The sequence below is a fragment of the Saimiri boliviensis genome, chromosome 1 (genome assembly GCF_048565385.1).
Source record: "Saimiri boliviensis isolate mSaiBol1 chromosome 1, mSaiBol1.pri, whole genome shotgun sequence".
Lineage (NCBI taxonomy): Eukaryota > Metazoa > Chordata > Mammalia > Primates > Cebidae > Saimiri > Saimiri boliviensis.
Window position 1 is genome coordinate 66,486,450 of NC_133449.1, and position 25,153 is coordinate 66,511,602.

At 54.7% G+C, this 25,153-nt stretch overlaps 1 protein-coding gene across 22 annotated transcripts in view; it reads right to left on the minus strand.

The window, feature by feature from the left end:
• DYSF (dysferlin) overlaps positions 1–25,153 on the minus strand; it is a 231,458-nt gene that overhangs the window by 75,065 nt on the left and 131,240 nt on the right. For 15 of the 22 annotated variants that reach the window (XM_003922617.4, XM_003922619.4, XM_003922620.4 and 12 more), the window contains 6 exons: positions 20,212–20,305; positions 19,638–19,715; positions 10,970–11,151; positions 8,964–9,104; positions 8,266–8,295; positions 6,932–6,961 (listed from right to left, as the gene is read on the minus strand). In XM_003922617.4, the coding sequence (XP_003922666.3) occupies positions 6,932–6,961; positions 8,266–8,295; positions 8,964–9,104; positions 10,970–11,151; positions 19,638–19,715; positions 20,212–20,305 (555 nt within the window). Of the gene's footprint in view, positions 1–1,249; positions 1,292–6,931; positions 6,962–8,265; positions 8,296–8,963; positions 9,105–10,969; positions 11,152–19,637; positions 19,716–20,211; positions 20,306–25,153 lie in introns of all 22 variants that reach the window. The other 7 variants (XM_010333477.3, XM_010333470.3, XM_010333476.3 and 4 more) reach the window with 2 other exon arrangements.

Consider the following 25,153-nt stretch of genomic DNA (forward strand, 5'->3'; position numbering starts at 1 on the left):
AAGGATGGCACTCCATACGCAGATGCTGTGCCATAGATGCTGAGAGCAGTGAAAGCAGAGAGAGATATCAGCTTCCCCCACCTCCATGAGTCACTTCACAGCCAACCCAAGCCACTCTCCTGCCCAGTGGCACCTGAGGACACCATGTTTCCCCTGACCTATAGCAGCTGGAAGGCTAGTCCTAGAATCAGACCTCAACTCTAGCTCCAGCTCTGCCATGTCCTCGCCGATTGACCTTGGGCAAGTTACTCAACCGCAGTGACTCAGTATCCTCAGATGAAGACCTGAGATCAGCTGCTCTGATAATTACACGAGAACAAATCCGAAGAGCACCCGGCACATAGGAGGTGCTTATAAATGGCTGTGACTGTAACTCTTACTAGAATTGTTGTTGGTACCATTGTTTTTGCTATTGGCGTTGGTGTTGATCTCCCCAGGGTGACTTCAAGAGAGCTGAGCCATCAGAAGCATCTTTCAGAAGAACACTGGCTTTATTACTATCTCTAAGTCACCAGGGCATAAAGCGAAAGAGCTTGTCATTTTCCTCCAGATCCACAATGCTGGTGGCATGATGCAGGAAGCCCCTACACTGCTGACTGGCTGAAGGGGAGGGGTGATGGACAGGGCTGCTGCAGGGCACAACTCCAGGGGGCGCTATGTGTGTCTCAGTCCACATGAAAGGGGCCCTGGGAGGATGGAGGCAGGGCCTGCACAGCTTCTGCAGTGACCTGGCTGCTATGGGGACCCCCAGTTCGATGTCCTCCCTGGGCACTCCAAGGCCACCAGGTAGCAGCATAGCAGGGTGTCCTCTTTAAAGACAGGGTTGCACCTGAAGGTCTGCTCGTGGCCTGTTCATGGCCCCTTGTGGCTCGTGCCCAACCCAATATGGACCAGAGCCAAAAACTCAAGACAAAGAGGGCCAAAAAAAAACCATCAGGGAGGGAACAGACCCAGGATCCCCTGAGCAGAGAGGCAGAAAGACCAATCTTTCTCATACGCTTGTTCTCCTAACATCACTAGGGAACACTCATTAACACATTCCTCCCAGAATATTTCCTCTCTAGGCCCCCAAACACTGGGCAGCATCCACTTCATTCCTCGCTTCCCTGGTCTCTCTCCCTCGGGGCTCCCTCGCGCTCCATGGTGATGACATTCCTCTCTGAAGAATGGGAATCGGGCTCCCCATCTTCAGTAGCCTGCTCACTGAGGGCAGAGGAACAAGAACTTGGAGAAGGTTAAGCCCCAGTACCGTTTGGAGAAGGCCCTGGAGGAAGAAGGCAGGAGCACACAGCTGCGGAGCACCAGGCCCAGTGGAGGCAGAGGAAGAGAGAAGCAGAGACAGTGGTTAGAGGTGTGTCCCAGGCAGCTTCCTCAGCCCGAGGCCACCACATGCATCCCAAGACCAGCTCTGTCCACCATGCTGTTCCCAGGGGACCCAGGACATGCTTCTTCCCTGCCATTTCCTGCCACCTCCCAGGGTTGCCTGCCTCTGTGGCTCCCCCTATGACCACGCATCCAAATCCTCCTCCCCAATTTTTCACACTATCTCCTGGATCTTCTCCTTCCCAATTTAAAGACATCCCCATCTCCCAAATCCACCCACACCCTCTTCTGTGTCCTCTCAGCAGGCTCCTTCCTCTCCTCGCTCTCATTCTGTCGTCTCCACACACTACCGCTCCTCCCTCACATCCACACCACCCACCGCCCAGCGCACCCTGCTTCTGCCCTCAGCACCCCTCCCCGGAAATTTCTGTCTCCAAAGTCCCCTACCCGAAGGACACTCGTGGGCTCTTCTCTCAGCAGCATCTGGCCAGCTGACCTGCCTGCTTCCTAAACCATCTCTCTGGATCCACACCGCTGTCCCACCCTGTTTGCTGAGCCTCCTCTGCAGCCTCCCCGTCTTCCTCCACCAAGCCCTGATCTGCTCCTTAGTCCTCTCCTGGACTTTCTCCTCCCAAACATCGCTGCTAAGCCCCAATATCTTACGGCTTAGTTCATGACACTGAACTTGTCCAACACTAAATGCTTTATCCTCCCCCTCAAAACCTGCTCCCTTCAAATCTGACCTCACCATCCACCCAGACAACCAAGCCAAAGGCCCCCATGCCACCCTTGGCTCCTCCTGCCCCTCATCTCCCTGCCTGACTGACCACCAAACCCTGGAGAGATCCTGGCTCCTAAACATCTCTCACCCTCACCCACCCACCCGTCTCCATTGCTCAGTACAAGCCACCACCCTCTCTCGCCTGGATTCACCAGCATCCCCCTTTCGTTTGCTTTGACACCCTCTGCCAACAGCCCATGCCTGCTGCAATCTGCAGCCAGGGTGGGCTTTCGAATAATGTCACTCTCTGCTTCAAGCCCTGCAATGTCTTCCCATCTGCTCAGGATGAAGTGCAAACTCTTCATAGTAGCCTCCACAAGACCCCTAATCTTCCAGCTCCTGCTGCCTTCTCTGGGCATGTCTCTCATCAGATAAATTTCTCCTTGACGACCCCAAATAGTGATGAAACACCTCCTGGGACACACGTAACACCTCCCCTTCTGAATGCTAGCAGGTTGCAGGAGGCACTATGCTCCTTGAGCTTTGAGGCTTGGAGCTCAGTGGTCCCTCTGTCCGAAACGCGCTTCTACCCCACTCCATCTGTACTTCCTATTCAGACTGCAGGTCTCCATTTAAATCTTCCCTGGTGCCCCAACCTTAAGGACCCTGGTGGCCCCCATAGCAACTTACACTTATTTTCATAGAAAGACACATCAATCAATCATCCCTTGCCACCTCCACATGTTCCTTTGATGGTGTCCTCGGTTAAACCAGCAATTCTGTACACAGGGACCACAGCTGAATTCCCCATCCAATAAATAAATGATAATGAATGGGTAATTGAAAGAGAAGAGGGAGAGTGAAGACAGAAGAGTGGGTGGACGGGAGGATGAAGGAATGAATCCAACACACACTCTCCTCCTTCCTAGCACCTGTGCGGGCTCCAGCCTGACCCTCGGTCCTCCCCAGGCCTGCTCACTACTCCCTCTGGTTCAACAGGCTTTCTTTACTGCCACCTGAATCTAACCCATTTTTTAGGGCCTAATTCAAAGTGTCCAGAAAAATCTCCCCCAGATGCTTCAGAAACATCTTGTAACCTGACTCTGACTCTCTTAACCCCTTCTACAGGACCCTTTCCCCACATACCCCATTCCTGTAGCCCTAAGAAATCTCTGATCATCTCACAGGCAGGAGTCCTGAAGCCTCTGCCAGCTGGTTTTCCACTTTTTTCTGGTCCAGCCCACTTGAGGGGTATAACGGGGTGCAGACCGAAAGTGCCGCCAGAACATCCTGACTCACTGTCCTATGAATGATGGGGGACGAAGCCACATTTGACTAGCTCCTGCCTTGCTCCCCTCTGACGCAGGGCAGACCAGGGGCGGCTACAGAGGCGGGTTCTACAGGTGTGCAGGGTGTTGATCAAGCCAGCCCAGACCAAGAGGGCCCCAAGAACAAGTGAGGCTCTCTCCCCTGCCAGAGCGGAAGCCATCCTCAGGCCCACTTCAGTCTGTCTGTCCCAGTTTAGCACAAAGAACCAAGGCCCTGAGCCATGAGAGGGGCTCCCCTGGCCCAGTCCTAGGGGCCAGCACATTAAACAGGCGTCGCTCCCAGGGTAAAGAAGTGCTGGCATGTTTCCTGGGTCAGCCCAGTCACCAGTAGCCTGTGGACCCTCACCTCACCCAGCAGGGGACAGAAGACTCCACAGTCACATCTTGGTTCCTCAGGGAGCTCCAGGCAGGGGGCAGCCAGGCAGGCTGGGAGGGCTCCATTGTCTGCCTGCCCCACCCAGCTCGTTAGGAACAACATGTTGCTCTAATTACACTTCCCAGGAAAAAACAGTGTTTTAAATTAAGGCCTTGGGGGAGGTATGGGGGATGGGGGATCACTGGTTTTATTTTCCTGATTGCAAAACACCAAATTTTTTCTTCTAGTGGATTTGGGGGTGCCGGAGAGTACCCCGGTACATCTCTGAGTGAAAGCCATTTACCCTGCAGCCTGGATGGGTGGATGGAGTGGCATCTAGTAACCCCCACCCCTGAGCTGGCAGTAAAATCAGTCACAAAGCATACAATCTCTTCCACCAGGACATCCCCTGCCCTGCAGAAGAGAAGCAGCAGAAGCAAGGGTAATAATCTAAATCACATCCCCTTGCCTCCCCGGGCACGCCCCCCAACTCCCCAAACGGTCAGGACCACAAGCCCGTGAGTCTTCCTCTACATGTTTTCTGTATCCTGGGGTCCCTGTGCATTCAGAGACCCACCATCACCTCTGCTGCTGTGTGTGTGTGTATGTGTGCGCCCTCGAGAGTGTACATACTCGCACACGCTCACACGTGCATGCACACACTCCCCAGTTCTCAGGAAATCTAAAATTGCAGTTTCTTTGAACTCATTCCCCTTGGCAGCATGGACTGCCTTTGTTCTCCAGACAAAAAGGAAAAGAAACGAGACAGAGGGCTCAGAAGAGGCGGGGAGAAGGAGGAAGCTGGGGCCAAGGAGCAAACAGGAAGAGTGAAACACGAAAGGCGAGTGGGAAGAGACTCAGAAAGAGAGGGAAAGACAAAGAAAAAGGCAGACTGGAGAGCAGAAAGGAAACCCTTCCCTCCATCTGCTCTCTCTGCGAGGACCCAGATCTCCTGGACATCATCAAAGCCTCAAACACACCATGCAACAGCCTCACTTCCTGACCAAGAGCCGCAGAGAGGGGCGTCCCAGATGGACATAAAGCCTGGGAGAGTGGAAGCTTGTTGTCCACCAAGCCGGTACAGGCAGTAACATGCCCCCAGTCCAAACACTGCTGCCTGGGCTCCCTCCCTACCTCTTCTGCCAATCCCAACTTCAAAAGCTAGCTCAGTGGCACCTCTTCCGGGAAGCTATCCCCACTGTCTTGCTCTGGGAACCTTCAACAGGGACAGACAGTACAACTCATTCACAGGCACTGTGGCTTGGGAGTTTCCACACCTGCCTGCGCTAGCTGAAAGGCACTTCCCACAAGAGAAGCTGTCCTTAAACCATCCTTCAGAGTCACTTGCCCCACCCGTTCTTCCTGGCCTGTCTCTGGTCTAGGCCCCTACCTCAACTGGCTCAAGAGTCTCCTAGCTAGTCTCTCAAACCCCCGCTCCCCGCCTCCCGCAGCCAGGCAGCTCCGCAACACTCCCATCCTTCCTTCACTGCCCCCAGACTCTCAAGGACTGCCATCGCCGGGGATGCCCTCCAGGAAGACTCTAGTAGAGCACTCTTCACGGGGATCAGGCCGGAGGCTGGGAACAGCCAGATGGGAGATACAAGGCAGGCGCTTGGTCACAACAAAGAATACAGAAAAACCCTACTGGGTGTCCTGCTTCCTGCAGGACCAGTGGCAGCAGAAGAACTAACCTGCCCCCACCCCACCCCAGGGATTCTTAAATCAAAGAGGACTCAGCATCTTGGCATGAGGCTTTGCCTTCAAGAGAGAAGGACATGGGCTCTGCTAGGGGCCCCAGGGCTGTCCCTGGGGCTGAGGGAGGTCACAAGGTCATCTTCTGGGGCTGGTCCCTGGACCAGCAGATCATTCATCCCACTGGGATGGGTCCTCCTCAGACCCTTTAAACCCGCTGGCCCAGCCCAGCCCTGTTCCTCGCACACTCCTAGGACCTGCTCTCCCCTGGCCCTGCTGACCCACACCCAGCCTCAGCCTGCAGCCTGGCTGGCCCTGCAGCGGGACACGGGGCCCTCTTCGGGCTCTGGCCCACGAGCTGCAGTGTTTTGATTTGCTTTCTGACGAGACTGCAGCCAGATCCCTGCTCTCGGAATCTGAGTCTTCGCTGTTATATATTACGAATCCAGTTATTAAGGATTTTAACTTTTTTTTAATAACTCATCCCTGGGCTGGGTCTTCTTCAGAGCAGGCTGTGGGTTTTGGCCACAAAGCGCATTCAATCAAGAGAGAGGGCTCCGTGCTGCTTCCCTGGACAGGACTCCGCCTCCCTTTCCAAATCGGCAGTCTTTGCAACTGCAGCCAGAAGCAGGAGGCTGCCTGTCAGGCGCAATTACGGCGAGCTCACTTGGCGGACCCCACCTCGGTCTGGGAGCAAAAGGAAGTGAGGTAAGGGGTGCGGGGCCTGTGGATCCCACATCCTGACTCTGCACTTCAAATCCAAATTGCACTGAAAATGTCAAACGGTGTCCGCTCTCAGTCTGGGGATTCCCTGATGGCAGGAAGTGGCTGCCCTTTTCCCAACGCCTCATCTGACCAGCGTTCTCTTTCCTGTCTCTCCACCCAGGTCCCTGCCACCCACCCTCTGGCCTGGCTCGCAACAGTCCACCCACAGATGCACAGAAGGCCATAGGGAACGTGCTGCTCCTCCCATGGCAAAGGATGCAGCCTTGCTTTATCTAAATGCAAACTCCAAACTTCCTCCAGTTCCCAGGAAGCCCCCAGCTCACCCCATCCCCCAAACCAGCCAGGACCCAAACTGATCCTTGGCCCTTTGAGCCAAAGCCATGTTTCTCACTTTCTTCCTAAGTGCTGACGGGCATAAGGACATTTAGCTAATGCCACCTCCACTAGAAAGGCTTCCTTGACTACTCTGGCCCCTTCCAAACAATTTATTCTTCAAAACGTGCCACCTGGTACTTTAATCATTTAAGACTCTGTATGGTGGTTCATGTTGTCTGGGTAAAATCTGGCCTCCCAGCAGAACAGCAAGCCTTCTTAGATCAGGGTCACCCCCATGACACACTCTGGGTGGCCCTGAATCCACACAAAGCATAGGGAATAAAATCCAGACAGGTCTCTGTGTGACAGGCACCAGGAACCTGGAAGGCTCCACGTGTGTGCTTGGAGGCTAGCTTCACCTTCCTTCCACCTCAGCCCACCCACAGGCCCAGCCTCAAAGGCCCAGCTCACCTCATCCAGGATCCTCGATGTCTCCTGCACCTGGGCCACAGCGATGGGAGGTGGCACACCCAGGAGATGGTGGGGGGCGGGGTGGGAGGAGGAAAAGTTCTCCATTAGCATCAAGGTGCACTAGGTGGGGCCAGAGGTCAGCATGCTAGATGCCAGCACTAAGAGGAGCCAGCAGAAACCACCTCCCACCAAGGGTAAGAATGATGCACTTCCCAGCCACACCCCCATCGTGGTCCCTGAGAAAGAAGGTGCGATGAACGTCAATGCAGAGGGATGCTGGGAAAGGCTAAAGCATAAGCCTGGACACCAGGAACCTCTGGAAGCAACAAGAGGAAAGAGAGCAGCTGGTGATGGGAAGGGCCTGGGAGCCTGTGGCCTTGGCAAGCCGAGGAGAACCAACCTAGAACCCTCAGGAGTGGGCAGAGCTGAGAGAGGGAGCTTAGGACAGGGAGGGAGACCTGGAGGAATGGGGGTGGCGAAGGAGGGCCCGCATGGAGGGCCTCCCGAGAACCACTGAAAATCGTGTGGGCTGCCTTGTGAAGGGCAAAGGAGCCCAAACGACTACTTCTCACAGATGTAGCCGTGCTTGGTCTGGATTCAGGTAATAAATCCAATTCACCTGGGTACGAGTCAAAGCTCAACATTTTCTACCAAGACCCCCAGGAGAAGGAAGGAGAGCATCAGTGAGGGAATGAAGCCCCCGTCACTGGAAGAGGAAAGAAAATGGGATCCTGGTAAGAACAATTCGGTGGGAAATGTGGGCTGAATCAGAGTTTCTGAAACTCACTTGTGCGTGAGAAAGCCCTGGAAGGCAAGTTGATACAGAAGTTGCTGGGCTGCTGCCTCAGAATCGCCTCAGTAGGTTTGAAGTAAGACTCAAGAATCGGCCACACTTTCAGAACCCTGGGGCTAAGTCAGTGATTCTTAGCCCTGGCTGTGCGTTAAGATTCCCCAGGCACTGTTGAGAAATACCCAGGCCTGGGCCATACCCATAGAGATTCGGTCTGGGGTGAGGCCTGAGCACTGGTGATCTCTAAAACCATCCAGTGGATTCTAATGCATATCCCAGCTGGGGTGGACAATTGTGAGGATCCTTCATCTGGGATTCTGTGGTTCTTGGACTTCTCAGAGAAAAAGGGCAAGGAAGGCCTGAGCTGGGCGGAGAGACTTTGAGCTCTCTCCAGCCCGGGACTTCCTCTGCTTGAAAGAGCTTTCCTGGGGGCTCGAGGCAGGATGGTGGTAATGTCTGACCACCCTTCCTAACCCAGACAGGGCTGCAAACACAGGGAGACTGGCAATCAGTTTCAAGAAGAAAAGGTCAGAGCAAGACTTACCTCAAAACCAGGAATATGGTGGATGGCCGGCTGGGGTGAAGAAAAGAGAGCTCTGGTCATGTGCTTGTCACCCAAGGCCCCCATCACCCTCATGACATGCATGGACTGTGTCAGTGATCAGTCCGTGGTTTGCCGCCTCTGTTCCTCAGGGGTGGAGGAGATGCTAAGCTGGCAGTGTGCTGAGTCCCTCCAGACACTTCACCCAGAGCAGCCCTACTCCCGTTCAGTCTGCGTATTGGGGTTCACATCACACTAAAAGGAAGTTGGAAGGTACAGCTCCAACCCAGACCCCTCATTTTACAGCCAGGGAGTGACTTGCCCAGGGCCACGAGGCTAGGTCATGGTGGAGCCAGCATTGCAATGGAGATCCTGCCCTTGCCGGCCCCTGAAGTCTCCCACATTGTGGCAATTAAGGCTCCCTTAATCAGATCACAGGGGTCCTCCTCCCAGAAACCATGTCAGGATATGACCCAAGGAAGATTAAATCCAGTGACCAGAGGACTCAGATATTCCCAATCCCAACATTCTACTCCAATGTTAGATGGTGTCCTGACTTGGGGTTCAGAAAATGGGTCTCAGCAGGAGGCCTGGCTTCAGAGGAGGCATTCCAGGCTCCCACCAAGGGCTGGCACCCTTCCCCACCCCTGCCATGCCCCTCTTGTCTGGGTCTCCTGGATCTGGATGGAGGCCAGCCTCACCTTCTCTCTCTGGATGAGCTCAAAAGAGGCCAGCAGCTCCCCAGATGGCTGGCTGCCCCTCATCAGTGGGAACCAGGCCAGCCGGGGCATCCGTTCCAGACTCGGTTGACAGAGGCAGCGGCCAATAAACTCGTCTGCGCCCTAGACCAAGTGTAGAGAGAAAAGAATCAGCATCCCTTACCCAGGGCTCCAGATCACCAGGTCTGCATCCACCTTCTGAACTAGAAAGGGCTTCGGTAGTCAGGGCACCCCTCCCACAGAATGGTGAATTCTCCCTCCTTAGCAGGACTCAAGGACAACGTAAGATGTGAGCAGCCTCTGGTGACAGTCACTAGGTTTGAATTCCCATCATGCTCAAGAAGTCCCTCTGGACAGTGGAATACTGTCTAACTAGTGTTCGCCCTGCTGTAATTTAATCAGCACTGAGCCTATTGGAGACCATAGAGACAGCCTCCTGGCATTTCTCTAATGCCCTCAGCAATACAGGTGTTTGCAGAGCCAGGGACTTCTGTATCTCCTGCTCATTTCACCCGTTAAGTTCTTCTACTTTGCAAATGGGGAAACTGTGATCACATTCATCAAATTAAATGAGCCTGGACAAAATGATGTTTTCATCAAGGAAGGGGCCTTGTTTTTTCAGGCAGAAGACAGAACCCTCACACTGGATGTGGGGCAGGCCGGCTCAGGGCTCTGGCAGCCTGCGGCTCGGCTCATACGGCCACCCTCGCAACCTGTTCCGCATCTGCATCCACTCCTTCTGCCAAGTCCCCTGACCAGTGCCAGCCCAGCCGCCTGCCTCCTTGTCTCCCTCCTCCTCCTGCTCCAAAGGTGCCAGGGCCTGTGTTCCTCTCCTTCCTCCAGTTGCTCATTCTCCCCATGGTACCGGCTTTTCCTCCCAGGCACTCCAATGTTGGGCCCCCCAGCCCAGGCCTGCCTTACCCACAGCCAGCCTCCTCGCCATCTGGTGAGGTATCTAAACAGCAGTACCTTCCCCCACCACTGCTCATCACACCCACCCAGGGAACCTGACATCTGGTCACAGCAACTCTTACTGACAACGTCTTCCAAGTCCAGGCCCTCCCCTTTCATCCCACTGCCACCTCCAGCACAGGCCAGGGCCTCTGCCATGTGCCCACTGGATCTCATCCAGCAGCATCCAACTCCCTCTTCAGAAAATGCTGCCCTGATATCATCACTCTCCTGCTCCCCTGGCCTCAGACTCCCTTCTCCTCCTTCCAGGCCTCTGGCTTGCACTGACACCCCAACCCCACATTTCCTCCATGGCCTGGTCTTCCCCAAAGGCCTTCCTGACATTCCAGCCCACAGTTCTCTCTCCCTCCTGGGAGCCTTCCAGAACTGCTCTGTCCAATACAGGAGCACCAGCCACCTGCAGCTATTTAAATTTTAATTCTACTTTGCTAAAATGAAATAAAATTTACAATTCCATTTCTCAGCTGCACCAGCCCCATTTCCAGTGCTCAGCAGCCTCATGCAGCTAAAGCCTCCCTTTCCAGACAGCATGGCCCTAGAGCTCGCCTGGCACCACAGGAGGTGGCACAGAGCTGGGAGGTACTTGGGGACCCGTGTTCTCACATGGAGGATGCTACACTGTGTGGGTGTCTCGGCTCCCACCAAAGCAGAACTCCAAGTGCAGGGCCACTCAACCAGTCACGCAAGTGCTCGATGTACATTTAAGGATTCCACGCAGCTCCTCGATGAGAAGGGACCAGCCCCGGATCACACAGGCAAGGCCGAGGGAGAGAAAACCCACGCCCCTGGCCCACAACCAAGTGCCTTTTCCAGATGCGCTCCCTCTCACTGATGATCAGTGTCTGTGCGGGGAGGCACCTGTGCTGGCAGTCCATATTTTGTTACTCTAAAACAGTTTTAATTGCTCTAGATTAGGGGAGAGGCCATCTGGTTGGGCAGCCACGAGTCCCCGGAGACCCCACGTTGCAGCACGGTCCCTCCCTGTGAAGGGCGAGGCAGGAGCCAGGCAGACTCACGTAAGTGTCATGGTCATACAGCTCCACCACAATGCTGGGCGGCTGCTCAGCAACCGTGGCTGGCTCGCCGAAGATCTCGATCTCATAGAAGATGAGTGTCTGGTCCCAGGTGGGGTTCAGGGTGTTCTTCACCACCACTGTCTTCTGGCTCTGGTGCAGGAAGGAGACGATGGCATAGGGATCTGCGTGGGAGGGATATGGGGTAGGGAGACAGGACACAGCAGGGGCCGTGAGCGATGTCTGCTCCAGAGCCATGTGGGGCCACAAAGCTGGAACAGGGCTGGGGCTGCCGCTCTGGAGCAAAAACATTCATGCTGGGATTCTTCTTCCCCATGGGGCTCTCCTAGCCCCACCATGAAGCCGACTGGGGACCACGGTGGGGAACTGGAATCTGGGTCCTGGCAATTGGGCACAAGATCCAGAGAACACCCCCTTTTGAGCTGCTTCCTGAGCTGGCTGCTGGAAGCAAGGTTCAGCTGGGGGAAGTGAGTGCCTGTATGGTTTGTTCATTCATTCATCCATCCATCCATCCATCCAACAAGCATGTATTGAGTGCTTTCTGTGTGCCAGGCTAGGGGCTAGGGGCTGAGAATACAATTTGAACTAAATATAAAATATCCACACAAGCAAATGTAAAGTTACCATTTGGGTCAAAGCCTTGAAGAATAGATATAAAATGCAGTGAAATATGTTAGGGAGGGATCTGGCTTCCTTGAGGAAGGGGGAGCAGAGCAGAGCTGCCGGTGTCTGCGAGCTCTGGGATGCCACCAGACTGACGTGGCTAGGTCTGCCTTTCAAAACACTCACTCTGGCTGCCACACGGAGAACAGACTGGAGGGAGCATGAGGAGGTCTAGAGAGACCAGTTCTGGTTCTGAGGCCACTGCAGTGGTCCAAGGAGGAACAATGGTGGCCTAGATGGGTGTGGGGTGCTAACGGGAAGTGCACAGACTCAGCGGCTATTCAGCAGTGGTGGTGTGAGAGAAACCCAGAGGCGCCGCAGCTCCCTCCTGTCCCCAAACTCCTGCCACACCAGCCTGGGACCCAGCCATAGGTCACTCCCTCTGCCTTGTCCCAAAGGCAAGTGGGTGTCACTAGAGCAGACTCTAGGGCAGTGGTTCTCAAATATGAGCATGCCACAGAATCATCTGGAAGGCTCACTAGACTGCTGGGCCCTGCCCCCAGAGACTTGGATTCAGCAGGGATGGGGTGGGCCTGAGAATGTGCATTTCTAACAAATTCCCGAAAGTGATGCTCATGCTGCCTTCTGGGACCACATTTGGGAAACCAGTGCAGGAGAGGGACTGAGTGCATGTAACTTGGGAGAGGAACAGAGGGCTTGGAGGAGAGGGCTCTCTGCAGCTCCTCCTGATGGGATGTCACCCTGAGGGCTGAGTCCAGTGCCTAACCCCATACCCTATACCCTTGGCACCCTGCTCCACTCTGCAATGGCCTTTGCCCTCTGAGCCCCATGGTCCAGCCCTAGCACTGCCAGTCACTCCCCATGTGACCTCAAGAGGGCTTCAGTGACTTCAGAGATAATGGCCTCTGTGTCACTGGCCTCAGAAGGATGCAGGTTGAAACACAGCCCAGGGGGTGGGATGGGGAGATGGGGCTTCTGCACAAAGGGGAGAAAGGCAGGACAGGCTCCCTGGCTATAAGAAGATGAAGTGGCACACCATGGCCGCTGCACAGATGGCAGAAAGAGGGCCTGGCAAGGAATGACCAGAAAAGAGGCAGGAAGGTTGGGGTCACAGTGGCAAGAAACCCATCGGGATGGAGAGAGCGGGGTCCAAGTTTGTGCCTGTTGCCCGAAGAACTGGTTTTAAGAGCAGGGAGTATCTAAGCTAAGGGGCAGACTCAGCCATGGTCTATTAACCAGACCACTGGCTGAGCAATGCTGGGTCTGATTAATAGAAGGCAGCCACCAGCCTGGGATCAGCCTGGCAGCCATCAGGCACAAATCATGGAGGACTTCCTGCAGGAAAATGGTTTTGAGCCTGATGCTGGGGAGCAGAAGAGGGCAATGGGAGGCCCTTGGCAAGAGAAGAAGCCAGAGAGAACTGCCCACCCCGTCCCTCTACCCCCACTTGGTGGGAGCCTCCCTGGCATGGGGCTCCCTCTTCCATGTACCAGTCCTGGCAGGGCTGGCCCGGAGCCCTTTCCCTCCTGCCCCTGGCAGGGCCCAGCGGCATCTGTGCATTTAATGAAACTGTCTGGCTGTGATACCATCAGCTCCAAGCTCGGCAGAGAACCTCTCCCAGTTCCAGTAAGGGAAGGAGGGCGCATTCCGATAAATAAAACCATATTAGAGAGGCAGCGAAAAAGCCCCTTTTGTTCCTGCCCCGCCCCGTGCTTCCCTACGCTTTATTTTTATAAGCGCACGGGCCCCAGACCGACCGCGTTTACACAAAGATCACAATTGCACATTGTAGCGGCTGTGCACGCTGTATTGGTGTTGGCAGCACCCCCCACGCTGGCCCCCGAGCAGGCTGACTCCTTCCAGCAGCCCCATCAGCCCAGGCAATGAGCTCAGCGCTGGGGGAAGAACGGGGAGGGGGTGGCTTTCAAACAAAAATCACCCAGACCTACACACGTGCCCCGCCCGCCCATGGGAGGAAAAAACACACAACAAAGGCATTGTAAAGAGCAGGCCTGGAGGCCTGAGGCCTCAGACACTGGGCTACTGTGTGCAGGGGCCTGATCTCTCCCTGCACAGGACCCCACCCCTCAAAAAGGAAAAGAGAAAAGGGGATTAGGGGTGTTGCTAGAGCAAGGTGGTCAGATGAAGGACAGCCAGACACACTCACAGACAAATCCCTCTTCCAGGAAAGCCAAGAGGAGGGAGAGGCAGATTCCCAAAAAGGGGTGGAGGGGAAGGTGAGGGGTTGGGTTTTGCCTGTGCATCACAGCCTAAGGCTCTCCCCAGGGCCACACCCACAAGCCATATGCAGTGAGCAGCGTGCCCTCGCTAAGGCAGGCACTTAGGATTGCAGCTCTGAGGACCACGGCTGCCCCGGGGAGGATCCAGCCGTGAGCACACAAGGATTCTACCTGACTCCATCATCACAAGGGAGCCAGGGACCAGTCACCAGGCCCTAGGCAGATGATTCTCTGGCTGGATCCAGAGCCCTTCACCAGGCTGTTGGGGCTGAGCCCTGCTGCTCAGATCTTCCTGGAGCTCCAGGGAGGCATTCTGCGTTCACGATATGCTAAGCTTTCCTCCTGGGCCTTGCCACCAACCACTCAGACCACCAGGGATGGGGACAGAGTGGGAAGCATCACCCCATTTTTCAGAAAAGGGAACTTTGCCTGAGGAAGACTAAGTCACTCAGCCATGATCATATGTGACCAGGACTAGACCCCCTGACTCCTAGTCCAGTGCTCCTTCCACCCCGCCACCTCATAGGAAAGAGCCCTTCAGAGAGGGTGGGATTGATTGCCAACAATCAAGGCAATGCAAATTAAAACTATACTCCAGCAATAGTTTTCCTATAAAATTAAGAAAAATTGTTCAAAATTGTAAAAGCCAGTGTGGGCAAAGAGTTGATGAAATAGGTACTCTCCTTTATTGCTGGAAGCGATTCAGCAACCCTTCAGAAAAGCAATTGGGCACTAGGCCCTGAAAAACATAAAACGGTTTATGCCTTTTTCCCATATTCCTGGTAGTCATCCAGATTAACCAGAAAGCTAGATGTATGTACAAAGACGTTCACTCCAGCGTTATTTGTAATGCATCATTCATTCACTACAGAATTATTGATTGGCTTCCCTGTGGGAGGTTACCACAGTGCCAGGAATACGAAGATGGATGAGACACAATCCGAGCTCTTAAGAGTGTGACTACTGGTTGGAAATCGTAACCTAAACAACGGGTATAATACAAGGTGATGTGCTACTTAATAGCGGAGTTCACAGGTGCCAGGGTGAGGAGTGCCCGATGTCGCCTGCCGGCATCAAGTCAGGCTTCCCAAAGCAGGTCTCGGGGATGACAAGGTAGCCCACGCAGACCAAGGAAAAGGGGGCATTCCAAGCGCAAGTGTGGCATGGGCAAACACCACAGAGACTTTAAGCACCTGGGGAACAGCAAGGTGTTGGTCCGGCTGAGGGGACAAAGGGAGCACCAGGGCAGTGGGGACCGAGGAGGCAGGAGGGGAGGAGGTACAGATCACAAACGGTCCTGGAGTCCTGCAGAGCAATTTGGACTGAATCCTGTAGATCAGTGTTTCCCAAAATGTGTTCTTTGAGTGGCGGGTTCTCTGGGGAGCTAATGAGTGCTTAAACAGATTAAACAGGCTCCTTCCCTGCAGCCGCCTCAGAGCCTCTCATACGCCACTGTGCATTGTAAATCTCTAAGCATGCAGTGTTTCCCAGTCTCTCTTACTCAGGAACCCTTTTTAAGTGGAGCATTTCACAAGCCACCAATGCACTTTGGAAAACACCTCCTTAAGCTTGTCTGGTGGATTGCCCCAGCCAGAGCCAACCTTAACAAAAAAGCTGTGCTTAAAAAGGGGTTGGGAGGGGAGGCTGGAGTTCAGACTTGGGAAACCCAAAAGCAAGAAACCCCTAGCACCACCCAGGACTGAGTCTGAATCTGAGGGAAACTCAGCCACTGGTCATTGAGACATGGCCCCAGCTGTGGGCAGCTCTGGCTGATCAGAACTCTCTGTGGCCCAGTCTGGCAGGACCATCCCACAGGACCACCTACCTGGTCCACCGCTGTGACCTCACCTGGAGCTGTAAAGCCAGCAAAGAGGGCACCGGACCTTCCACTTTCTTGAGAGGTACTCACCCCATAAATTAATAAATGATGTGGCATCTGGTCTACCAGCCATCTCTCATTGGCTTGGTTAGGCAAGTTGGATCCCCTGAGCCCAGTGACCTGGGAGGCCCTCAAAGAGGGGTTTCTGGGCCCCTCCTAAGCTAAGGGCCATCCCTGGAATGTGGTGACCTCATGACAGAATGCCTGAGGGTCCTCCATCCAGGCAGGCAGTTCTATAAGCAGAGTTTATGATCCCACCCACCACAACAGCCGTTCTCAGCTGGCAGAGGGGGCCAAACCAACACCTTCCTCCCCATTTCATTTGAGAAGCACCAATCGACAATGAAGAGCAACTCAGCCCAGGCTGCCCTTCAGGGAAGTAATGCTACCCACTCCACACCAAAGGGGTGGGCAGGGCGGAGCTGGGTGTGGTGTGAGTGATGCATTCTAAGTCCTCTCAAGTCATAGCTTTTCATTTCAAAGCAAACCTAGTACGTACAAAAGATGTTCACGAAGCAGTGGCAACCTCACCCCAACAACAAAAAGAAGTCCTTGAACTGGCCGGGCACGGTGGCTCACGCCTGTAATCCCGGCACTCTGGGAGGCCGAAGCGGGTGGATCGCCTGAGGTCAGAAGTTCAAGACCAGCCTGGCCAACATGGTGAAACCCATCTCTACTAAAAATACAAAAAATTCACCAGGCATGGTGGTGGGTGCCCGTAACCGCAGCTACTTGGGACGCTGTAGCGCAAGAATTGCTTGAACCTGGGAGGCAGAGGCTGCAGTGCGCCGAGATGGCACCATTGCACTCCAGCCTGGACAACAAGAGCTAAGCTCTGTCTCAAAAAAAAAAAAAAAAAAGAAGTCATTGAATTAAGCATCGTTTTATGTTTTGTACGCCTAATTGCTGCACAGGGCACACACATTAATAAACACACAAGCACATGCCACAGACGCCTTTCCATTGGTCCAGAGAATTGATATCCTACCCATACACTCGAACCCCACCCAAGGTGCAACCCTCAGGCCATCTCGATGGCAGTATCTCCAGGAAAGCCTCCTCCCAAATTCAGTATTATTCAACAAGTATTTTCTAGGCAACCCCTGCCTATCTCCTCAAATACTTGACCAGGGAGAAGGAGCTGCCATGGCCCCAGTGTCTGGGCAGCCCCAAGACCCATCATAGAGAGAGAGGCAAAGAGCACAGCACAGGACTGTGGGAGTCCCCCGGGGAAAGACCCAGAGAGCCACAGGTCAGAGGTGCCGGGAGAGTGGCTCAAGATGGCCTTCTCTGCCCCAGACACCCGGCAGGCAGCTGGAAGCTGCACCAGCGACAGACGCTGTGCCAGGCCCTCCCCTGGCCCCAGACATTCCGGATTCACACATGAGTTTCCTCAGAGAAATGCCAGCCGGTGGCCATGCACAGCCTCCGGCCGCCAGCCGCCCCAGGGTCAGTTCCAGGGGAGAAATTGCTTTGGTTTAGGGTTTGGGAGTGAAAATAAACACTCTGGGTTTTATAGGTTCACCCATGTCGGCTGCTGTTTTCCTTTCCAGCAGCTGCTCAATCGGGCCTTTCATTCAGAAGCCAGTGGCCTCTGAGGAAGCCCTGGGCAGTGCCCTCAAAGCTCAAGGGATGTTTATTTGGGGGAGGGGGTGGGGCCGGGATGGAAAGTGTGACGTCTCCGCAGACCAGTGCCCCGCTGCCCTGCCAGTGCCGTCTCCAGCACAGGCTCCCAGCGCTGGGCCCTTGGAGGAGCTCCCTCCCCTCTCTGCAGCGTCCTCAGCCAGCAGGGCCCACAGAGGACAAGGGAGCTTCTGCCTGGGTCCCACCTGGCCACCCACCTCTCACAAATCCACTCCCTACATCCTCACCTCTCACATGCCCTCCTGGGAAGGGAGAGGAAGCAAAGCTATAAGTTCGTCCATGTCCTTTTTCTCAGAGTGAGTTCTAATTGTCAGACTCCTGGACAAGTTTCCCAGGAAGTAGCTACTGCTGAGACCCATCTGGCAGGCTAGTGCTGAAGACATTCGCAGAGGGAGCTCTCAGGACCCTGGCCCAAAGCAAAATGGGGTAGAACATCCTCACCCAGCCTGCCCCTGGCTGCACAAGGCTGGAGGATGGGCCAGAGTGGAAACCGCAGCTGCTGGAGAGGAGGACACGGACTGGACCCCACACCGGGGAGGAGAGTGGACCAGCAAGGAAGCTGGGCAGATGACCATCAGCTGGAGACACGCGGTGACCAAGAAGTCACTCCCATGGAACTCAGTTCTACTCAACCAAACAGCAGGCACTCAGACGGTGAGAGCCTTGGGTTCCATTCCCCACTCTGTCATTTGGTAGCTAATTTAATGCAAGCATTTAGTTAACCTATTTGAGTCGCTGTTTATTCACCTATAAAACGGGGATGTTGGTCACCTACTTCATTGTAAGGGTTACATGAAATAATGTCAGCAAAATGTCTGAGTACATAATGAGCACCAAGCAAGAGTTTGTTCTTTCGTTTTGTTTTGTTTTGAGACAGAGTCTCGCTCTGTCACCCAGGCTGGAGTGCAGTGGTGCAATCTCCACCTGCTGCAACCTCTGCCTCCCGGGTTCAAGCGATTCTCCTGCCTCAGCCTCCCAAGTAGCTGGGACCACAGGCGTGTGCCACCACACCCAGCTAAATGTTTGTATTTTTAGTAGAGACGGGGTTTCACCGTGTTCTCCAGGATGGTATCCATCTCCTGACCTCACGATCTGCCCGCCTCGGCCTCCCAAAGTGCTGGGATTACAGGCGTGAGCCATCTGCACCTGGCCAAATGTTTGTTCTTTAGCCATCAAGTGCCGCAGGTTCAAAGGTAAGATGAGGCCCCTTCCTGGGGGAGCTCGTGGTCAGAGCAGGAAGGAGGTGCCAGTGAGGAGCTGGCCAAGCGCTGAGGAAGGGGCAACCAGCTCAGCTTGGGGAAGTCAGAGGGCATCTGGACTGGGACTTGAAGGATGACTAGAAGTTTGCTGGTTAGAAATAGGGAGCAAATGCATTCTAGACAGAGAAAGCACTGAGGGCAAAGGCCAGGCGTGGGCAACGTGGACAGAAGTTGGAGCTGGAACTACTGGAGAGAAAGCCATGAGCAAAAGGTAAACCAGGTGACAACCACAGAGTCAGATCACAAGGGATTTGTGTGCTGCGCTGGAGAGCTGGAGGTTACCTGTCAGTGTCTATACTTGAAATCAGGGGAGAGAAGTAACAAGGCGTGTCTGGGGCAGTGTGGATAGTGGCAAGGAGGCCAGGAGATGACCAGAATGACCTAGATACAGAGGGGCAAGGTCAGTGTCAGATGGCAGTGTGACAATAGAGAAGAGGGAACAGATCTGAGAGGGATTCAGGAGGCAGAATCCTTAGGACTGGGTGACCGAGAACTTCCAGCCTGGGTAACGGACGGCTGCCAACTCCAGGGTCATGGCAGGAAATGCAGAGGCAGCAGCCTGGAACTTGGTGGCGGGAGTTGGGGAGCAAGGTCATATGGAGGCTTGCACAGGATGAACTGAGGTGAGTGGAGGTGGAGAAGTGGGGGGACCCAGTGCCCAAAGACAGGACACAGACAAGCCTTCTTGGAGCATCAGACTTAAAGGACAACGGAGCATCAGGTAGAAGCAGGTCAGGGAGGAGGCTGCAGGAGACCTGCAGAGACCGGCAGCAGGAGCCAAGGTCAGAGGGGCTTTCAGGAAGGAGAGGACACTCAGCGAAGCCTGATCCTCCCAAGGAATCCAGCAAGCCATGGACACGAGTTTGCTGCACTGATGACCAAGAAGACACAGGACCCGGATGCCAGGACCCACCTCCATGCACGCGGCAAATAGCACCCCTTGTTGCCGGAAAGCCAGATGTCTCATTCTCAGCTCTGACTCTTCCTACCTCTCTCCCACTTACCAGAAAAAGAGTCCTTGTCCATCGCAGGAAGGTCCCGGGCCTGGTACATGTAGCAGCGTAGATGGTAGCGGTTCCCATCTTTACCAAGGAGAAAACAGAGGTGCCAGAGTGAGTGGCTGGGGTGGTTTAGAGCTGGGGCTCAGCGGGAGGTGGAGTCTGTCCCTAGAAAGGGCAGCAGACAGAGGGGCTGAATGAGGGAAACCACACAGGCCACTGTGCCAGGTCAGAACAGACCACAGCTTGAAGGCGGACACCTGACTAATTAATGTGTCCTTGGGCCAGGCTGGGGCTGGGGGAGAAGAGGTAGAGGAGGAGGAGGGGAGAAGGGAAGGCCAAATAGACAATGGGAGCAGCCACAGAGCACACGGCCTTGAATGCCCGATCTCAGACTTGAGTGGGTGTACACACCACACAGACAGGCACACACACGCACACACCAGAAGACACTGACCCACCAAAAAGCACACAGACTTGGCTCCCCAGAGCCCCACATACATACCTGATAACGTCATCCAAACAGAAGCATAAGGTGACACACCCCATCACCCCACAGATGCCTTGAAGCCTCACTTACAGTCAAATATGCAGGAAATTGTGGGTCTGTTCACACCGAAGCTCAAGGTGGAGACGGACATGGAATCTTCACTGCTGTCGTCTACCACGCCACCCTGGAGACATGAAGCTGGTTATGGCAGATTCTGCCTGCAGACCTGGGGGTGGCAGGGAGACTAACCCAGAGAATTGGGTCCCCAGGACCAGGAGATCTCTCAGCTGCTGAAAGCTGAGCCATCAGCCTCTAATTTCACTCTGGGGAGCTTGACCTCTCCTAAAGAATATACAGACTCTAATGTCAAACCACCAGAGGACTGTGGGAAATTCTTCTCCCTCTCTAGTGAAGACTAGATGAGCCAGAACAAAATGTTTAGTTTTTTCAGCCGAAGAGATTAGAAGAAAGGCCTCTAAGGGGCTCTCCAGGGGAGAATCAAATGGGCATCTGTCCACTAGAGACAAGTCCAGTGGAACTGAAATGTGGAGGTTCCAGGCCAGCATCTCTGGGTCCCCATCTCTGCCTCCCCCTGCTACACACCGAGCTGGGTCCCAAGCTCTGGAGGAAGCTGTCCCACACACCCACCATCTCTCATCAGTTCCCACTCTGCTGAGGGTGAGCAGGGCTCAGGCTGAGGCCAGGGATGTGGACAGGAGTGGGTGGACCCTCATGCTCAGAAGCCAAGCTGTCCGTTTACTGTGTATAAAGCTAGATGGTCAGCCCTGCCATCTCACCCTCATTAGCACTGGGCTCCAACCACTGAGCCACAAACCACTTTGGGGAGCACCAAGACCAGACCACTTCCCTGGGCCAGACACCCAGCTCTCAAGTGCCCAAGCCACAGCCTACAGAGGGACTGGGCAGAGAGGGGGCAGTTACTAGACACCCCAGGCTGTCAGCTCCCTCTGCACTCACTCAGATTTCTCCAAGGGCCTCTCTCCTCTCCCGCCTGCCTGCTACCCAAACTGTCACCTGCTCCATTTCAGAGGTGGCAGGTTAGGTAGTAGGGCAGTCTCTGCTCCATTTCAGGGGGTGGGGTTAGGTAATAAGGCATCTCTGCTCTATTTCAGAGGGTGGGGTTAGGTAATAAGGCGGTCTCTGCTCTACTTCCTTGTTCAGTCCCACATCTCACAAATGTTTACACACCCTTGGAAAAAAACCCTGGCCTCTTCCTCAGATAGCCCATTCATCCCACCCAGGCCCACCCACAATGGCCAGTTCCCAGGATTCTTCTGCTGGGCCACCCCGACCTTCACCCTAGAATCATTTCCCAAGAATTTCAACCTCTCCCCAGGTTCTGAAGCTACAAAGTCCCCCGGTGCCTCCCAAAACAAGACATTACTGCCACGACTGTGCCCTTGCTTCAAACCATGCCCACCCTCAGGGCCCAGTCCCAGAGCCCCTTGTCCAAGAAGCCTCTCTGGACACCTGTTCTCCCACCTCTGGCCACCCCATCCCCAAGCCGAAACCAGCTCCATCACCCTCTGTCACCATGCAGCTTCTCAGCCTGAATCCTTCAACAGCCTGAAAGGTCCAGTCCAGCCTTCTCCTGGTCAGATCCCCAGTGACCCGCCCTATCTTCCCCATCCAACACCAAGGCTTTCTTCCCCCAAACCCGGCTCTTGATTTCAGGCAAACCACGCTCCTCAAAGCTGTGCCAGACCCACTCACTCCCACAGTAAGCTCACACTGTTCCCCAGCCAGAGGTGCCCTCAGCCATCCCAGGCCTCCCTGTCTTCACGTCATTTTAGGACACCTGAGCAAAGCCTGCCGTGATCACTCTGGGTCAACAAAGAATTGCATCCTCAAGGCAGGCTGGGCCTCCCTTCCTCTGCTCCATTGCTGCAAAGGGCCTGCAAAACACACACTTGGGAAAGACTGAATTCCTCTGTTCTCTCAGGAGACTCTCCAAGGCCCTGCTATCCCTGAGTGGGCTCTGCCTCCACCACAGGACATCCCCATTTCTAACAGGGAGATGCGGTGACTCTCCTCTTCCTTTAGCCACAACTTCAATATGGGCTCTGAAACCAGATTCATCGAGCTCCAGTTCTGGCCCGGCCATTTACTACTACCGGCTGTGTGACTTCAGGCAAGTTGCTTAGCTTCTCGGAATCAATCACTTTATAAATTTGGGATAATTATGCAGTATCTATTTTAGAGAGCTGCTTTGATTATTAAAGAAGATAGAGGACATGTAGTTCTTAGCACACTATCTGGCTCACAGTAAATGCTCAAGAAATGCCAGCTATCAATGATCTAATCAGAGAAATAAGGCACAGGGCTTGGGGAGGGGGCGTGTCATAAACTATCAAGTTTGTCCCGTACTGAGAGTGGTGTTCACGTTGCCCGTATTTGCTCAAAATGATTCCAAGGTGCAAAAGTGGACATTTCAGTAAGAATCAAGTAAATCAGCGAAGGCCTCTCCCAGTGCCTCCAGGCAATGGTGGTTTGTTCATGGAGTTCCTCTTTCTTTCTCTCTCTCTTCCTCAATTTCTTTCTCTCTCTCTCTCCATTTCTCTCTCTCTCTCTCTCTCTCTCTCTCCATTTCTCTATCTCTCTCTCTCCATTTCTCTCTCTCTCTCCATTTCTCTCTTTCTCTTTCGCCATCTCTCTCTCTCTCTCTCTCTCTCTCACACACACACACACACACACACACACACACATAAAAGCGCAGGGAGAGGTGTCATACCACATACAAGGAAGGACCCAAAGGCCTGAAATCCTCCCTTGTGACAGATGTGGAAGCCCAGGGCCCCTGCCAGGAGAGGTGTTTGGCCTGGCCCTGGCCCTGCAGTGCTGGCATCCTGCTGGAGGGAGCATCAAGCCCAGCAGTGAATGACCAAAGAGCACCCCCCCAGCTGCAGGGTATGCAACCCCAAACCCAAGGCCAGACCTGGGGGCCCAGGAGGCCACCTAGGCTTGAGAGGCAGGGACACTAAGGAAGGGCAGGTTAGGACACTGGAAATAGGGCTTGGCCAGCCCCCAGGTGCAACAATGTATGACGCCTGCATCTCCCTCCCCTCCAGCTCTGGGGCCGGGGCAAGGGGTGGGAGCAGCAGGAGTAGGGAGGGTGGGGGTGGACTTAGCTACAGGCAAGCGGGACAGACTCTACAATTCCCTCCACCTCAGACTGGCCACACACAGGTGCCACAGCTGCAGGTAGGGTGCTAGGGTAAGTGTAGGGAGGGAGGCACCTCCAGCTCCAGGGCCCCATCCTTCCTCTCCCTCCCAGCGCTGCAGGGACCTCCCTGATTGCGGATGGCTGCCAGTGCACATCCCCACTCACCTCACACCTCCTCCAGATGGCCCCTCCCCAGGCCCCTGTCAGCACCACTCCCAAGGCCTCTGTCTAGGGTTCTGGCAGCACGTTCTGGGTCTCTGTCCAAGGGCAGGGCCTCCTGCCTGCGATCAGAAGCAGCATCTCCCTCCTCGGGATTTCCACGCAGGCCTCACTGAGTGCCTGGCCCCCAGCAGGCCCTGTCCTGCAGGCGAGGGAAGCAGCGCTCCCTTTGGAAATTCCCCTCCCACTGTCTCGGCTCCAAAACCAGACCTGGCTCCGGAGGAGGGGCCCATCCGCACCAAACCTGGCCCATGGCCCCCTGCCCACCCTCACCCCATCTGCCACCCAAGTGTAGACCTTTTCCCCTACCTCAGGGAGACAGATGAGGATTATTGGGAAGAAGCATTACCAGGGAACCAGGGGAGACACACACCCCCAGAGCCAGGCCAAGGGAAGCCACTAAGCTCAGTGCCTCTTGGTACCGCCCTGATTCACACTCTGAGCAAAATTCCACCCGCACACCTGGCCAACATCCTTACATCCTCTGGCCCACTGGCCCTCCTAGGGGAGCCTGGATTCTCCACACATCCCCATTAGACCCCAGGAGCAGAGGGAAGGCCACCCCTCCCTCCTGGCCTGCTGTGGCCTCTGAATTGAGTCTCTGGCAGTCAGGACCCTACCAAGCCCCCACACCCTCAAACCCCCTCACTCCCAAACCCCCTCACCCGCTACCTGCTCACACCAGCAGGGACACTATGGGGTCTCCTTTCCTGCCCCCAGACCCTTGCCCCACGTGTCCCCTGACTTTTCCATGCAGTCTCATCATGAAGATCACCCTGCAAGGAGGTGTTACGCACTCCCCCAGGGCACTCCCCCAGCGCCCTGAACGTCCCCAGCCACTGCACCCACCACCTTGTATTGTGAGCACCCATCTGCTTGTCCCACTGAGAGCCCAGCCAGGTTCTCAGCACGCACCCATCACCCAGCAGAGCCTCTCACAGGCAGCAGGTGCTCAACACATCATGAGTGAAGGTCTGAGCAATGGGCACCTGCCTCAGGGGAAGACAACCACGTCAGCATTGAAGAGGGCAGGTGACACAGCCTGGCCCAGCAGAGACCCGCCAATGTCATGCCTTCGTGACTTTGAAGTACGTTCTGGTTTTCATCAGTGTGGCTCAAGCTTGGGGAATTTCTCTCAAAGCAAGCAGCAAAGCCTCTTGAAAACCCAATCTGGGAACTTTGGGAAACCATCTCCCTCTTGTCAGTCTCTCCTCTGATGTGCCACCCATTTACAAGACATCTATTCTGTGCCAGGCACTGCCCATTCAAGTCAGGAAATGACTATTGCTGCTCATGTGGCCAGTGGCACCTGCCCAGAGAGGCCATCCCTTCCCATCCTGTTGATAATTGCATTCTAACACACACAGCCTCACATGTACCCACACAGGCCTGCTGTGGAAAACGCAGGGCTCTTCACCTTTGGAACTATTGACGTTTGGGCTGGAGTATTCTTTGTATGGGGCTGTCCTGCGCATTACAGACGTTTGGCAGCATCCCTGGACTCTACCTGTAGCATCTCCACTGAGTTATGACACTAAAAATGTCTCCAGACATTGCCCAATGTCCCCTGGGGCCAGGCTGGGGGGAATTGCGCCCTGTAGAGAACTAGTAGTGAAAACTGAATGAAAT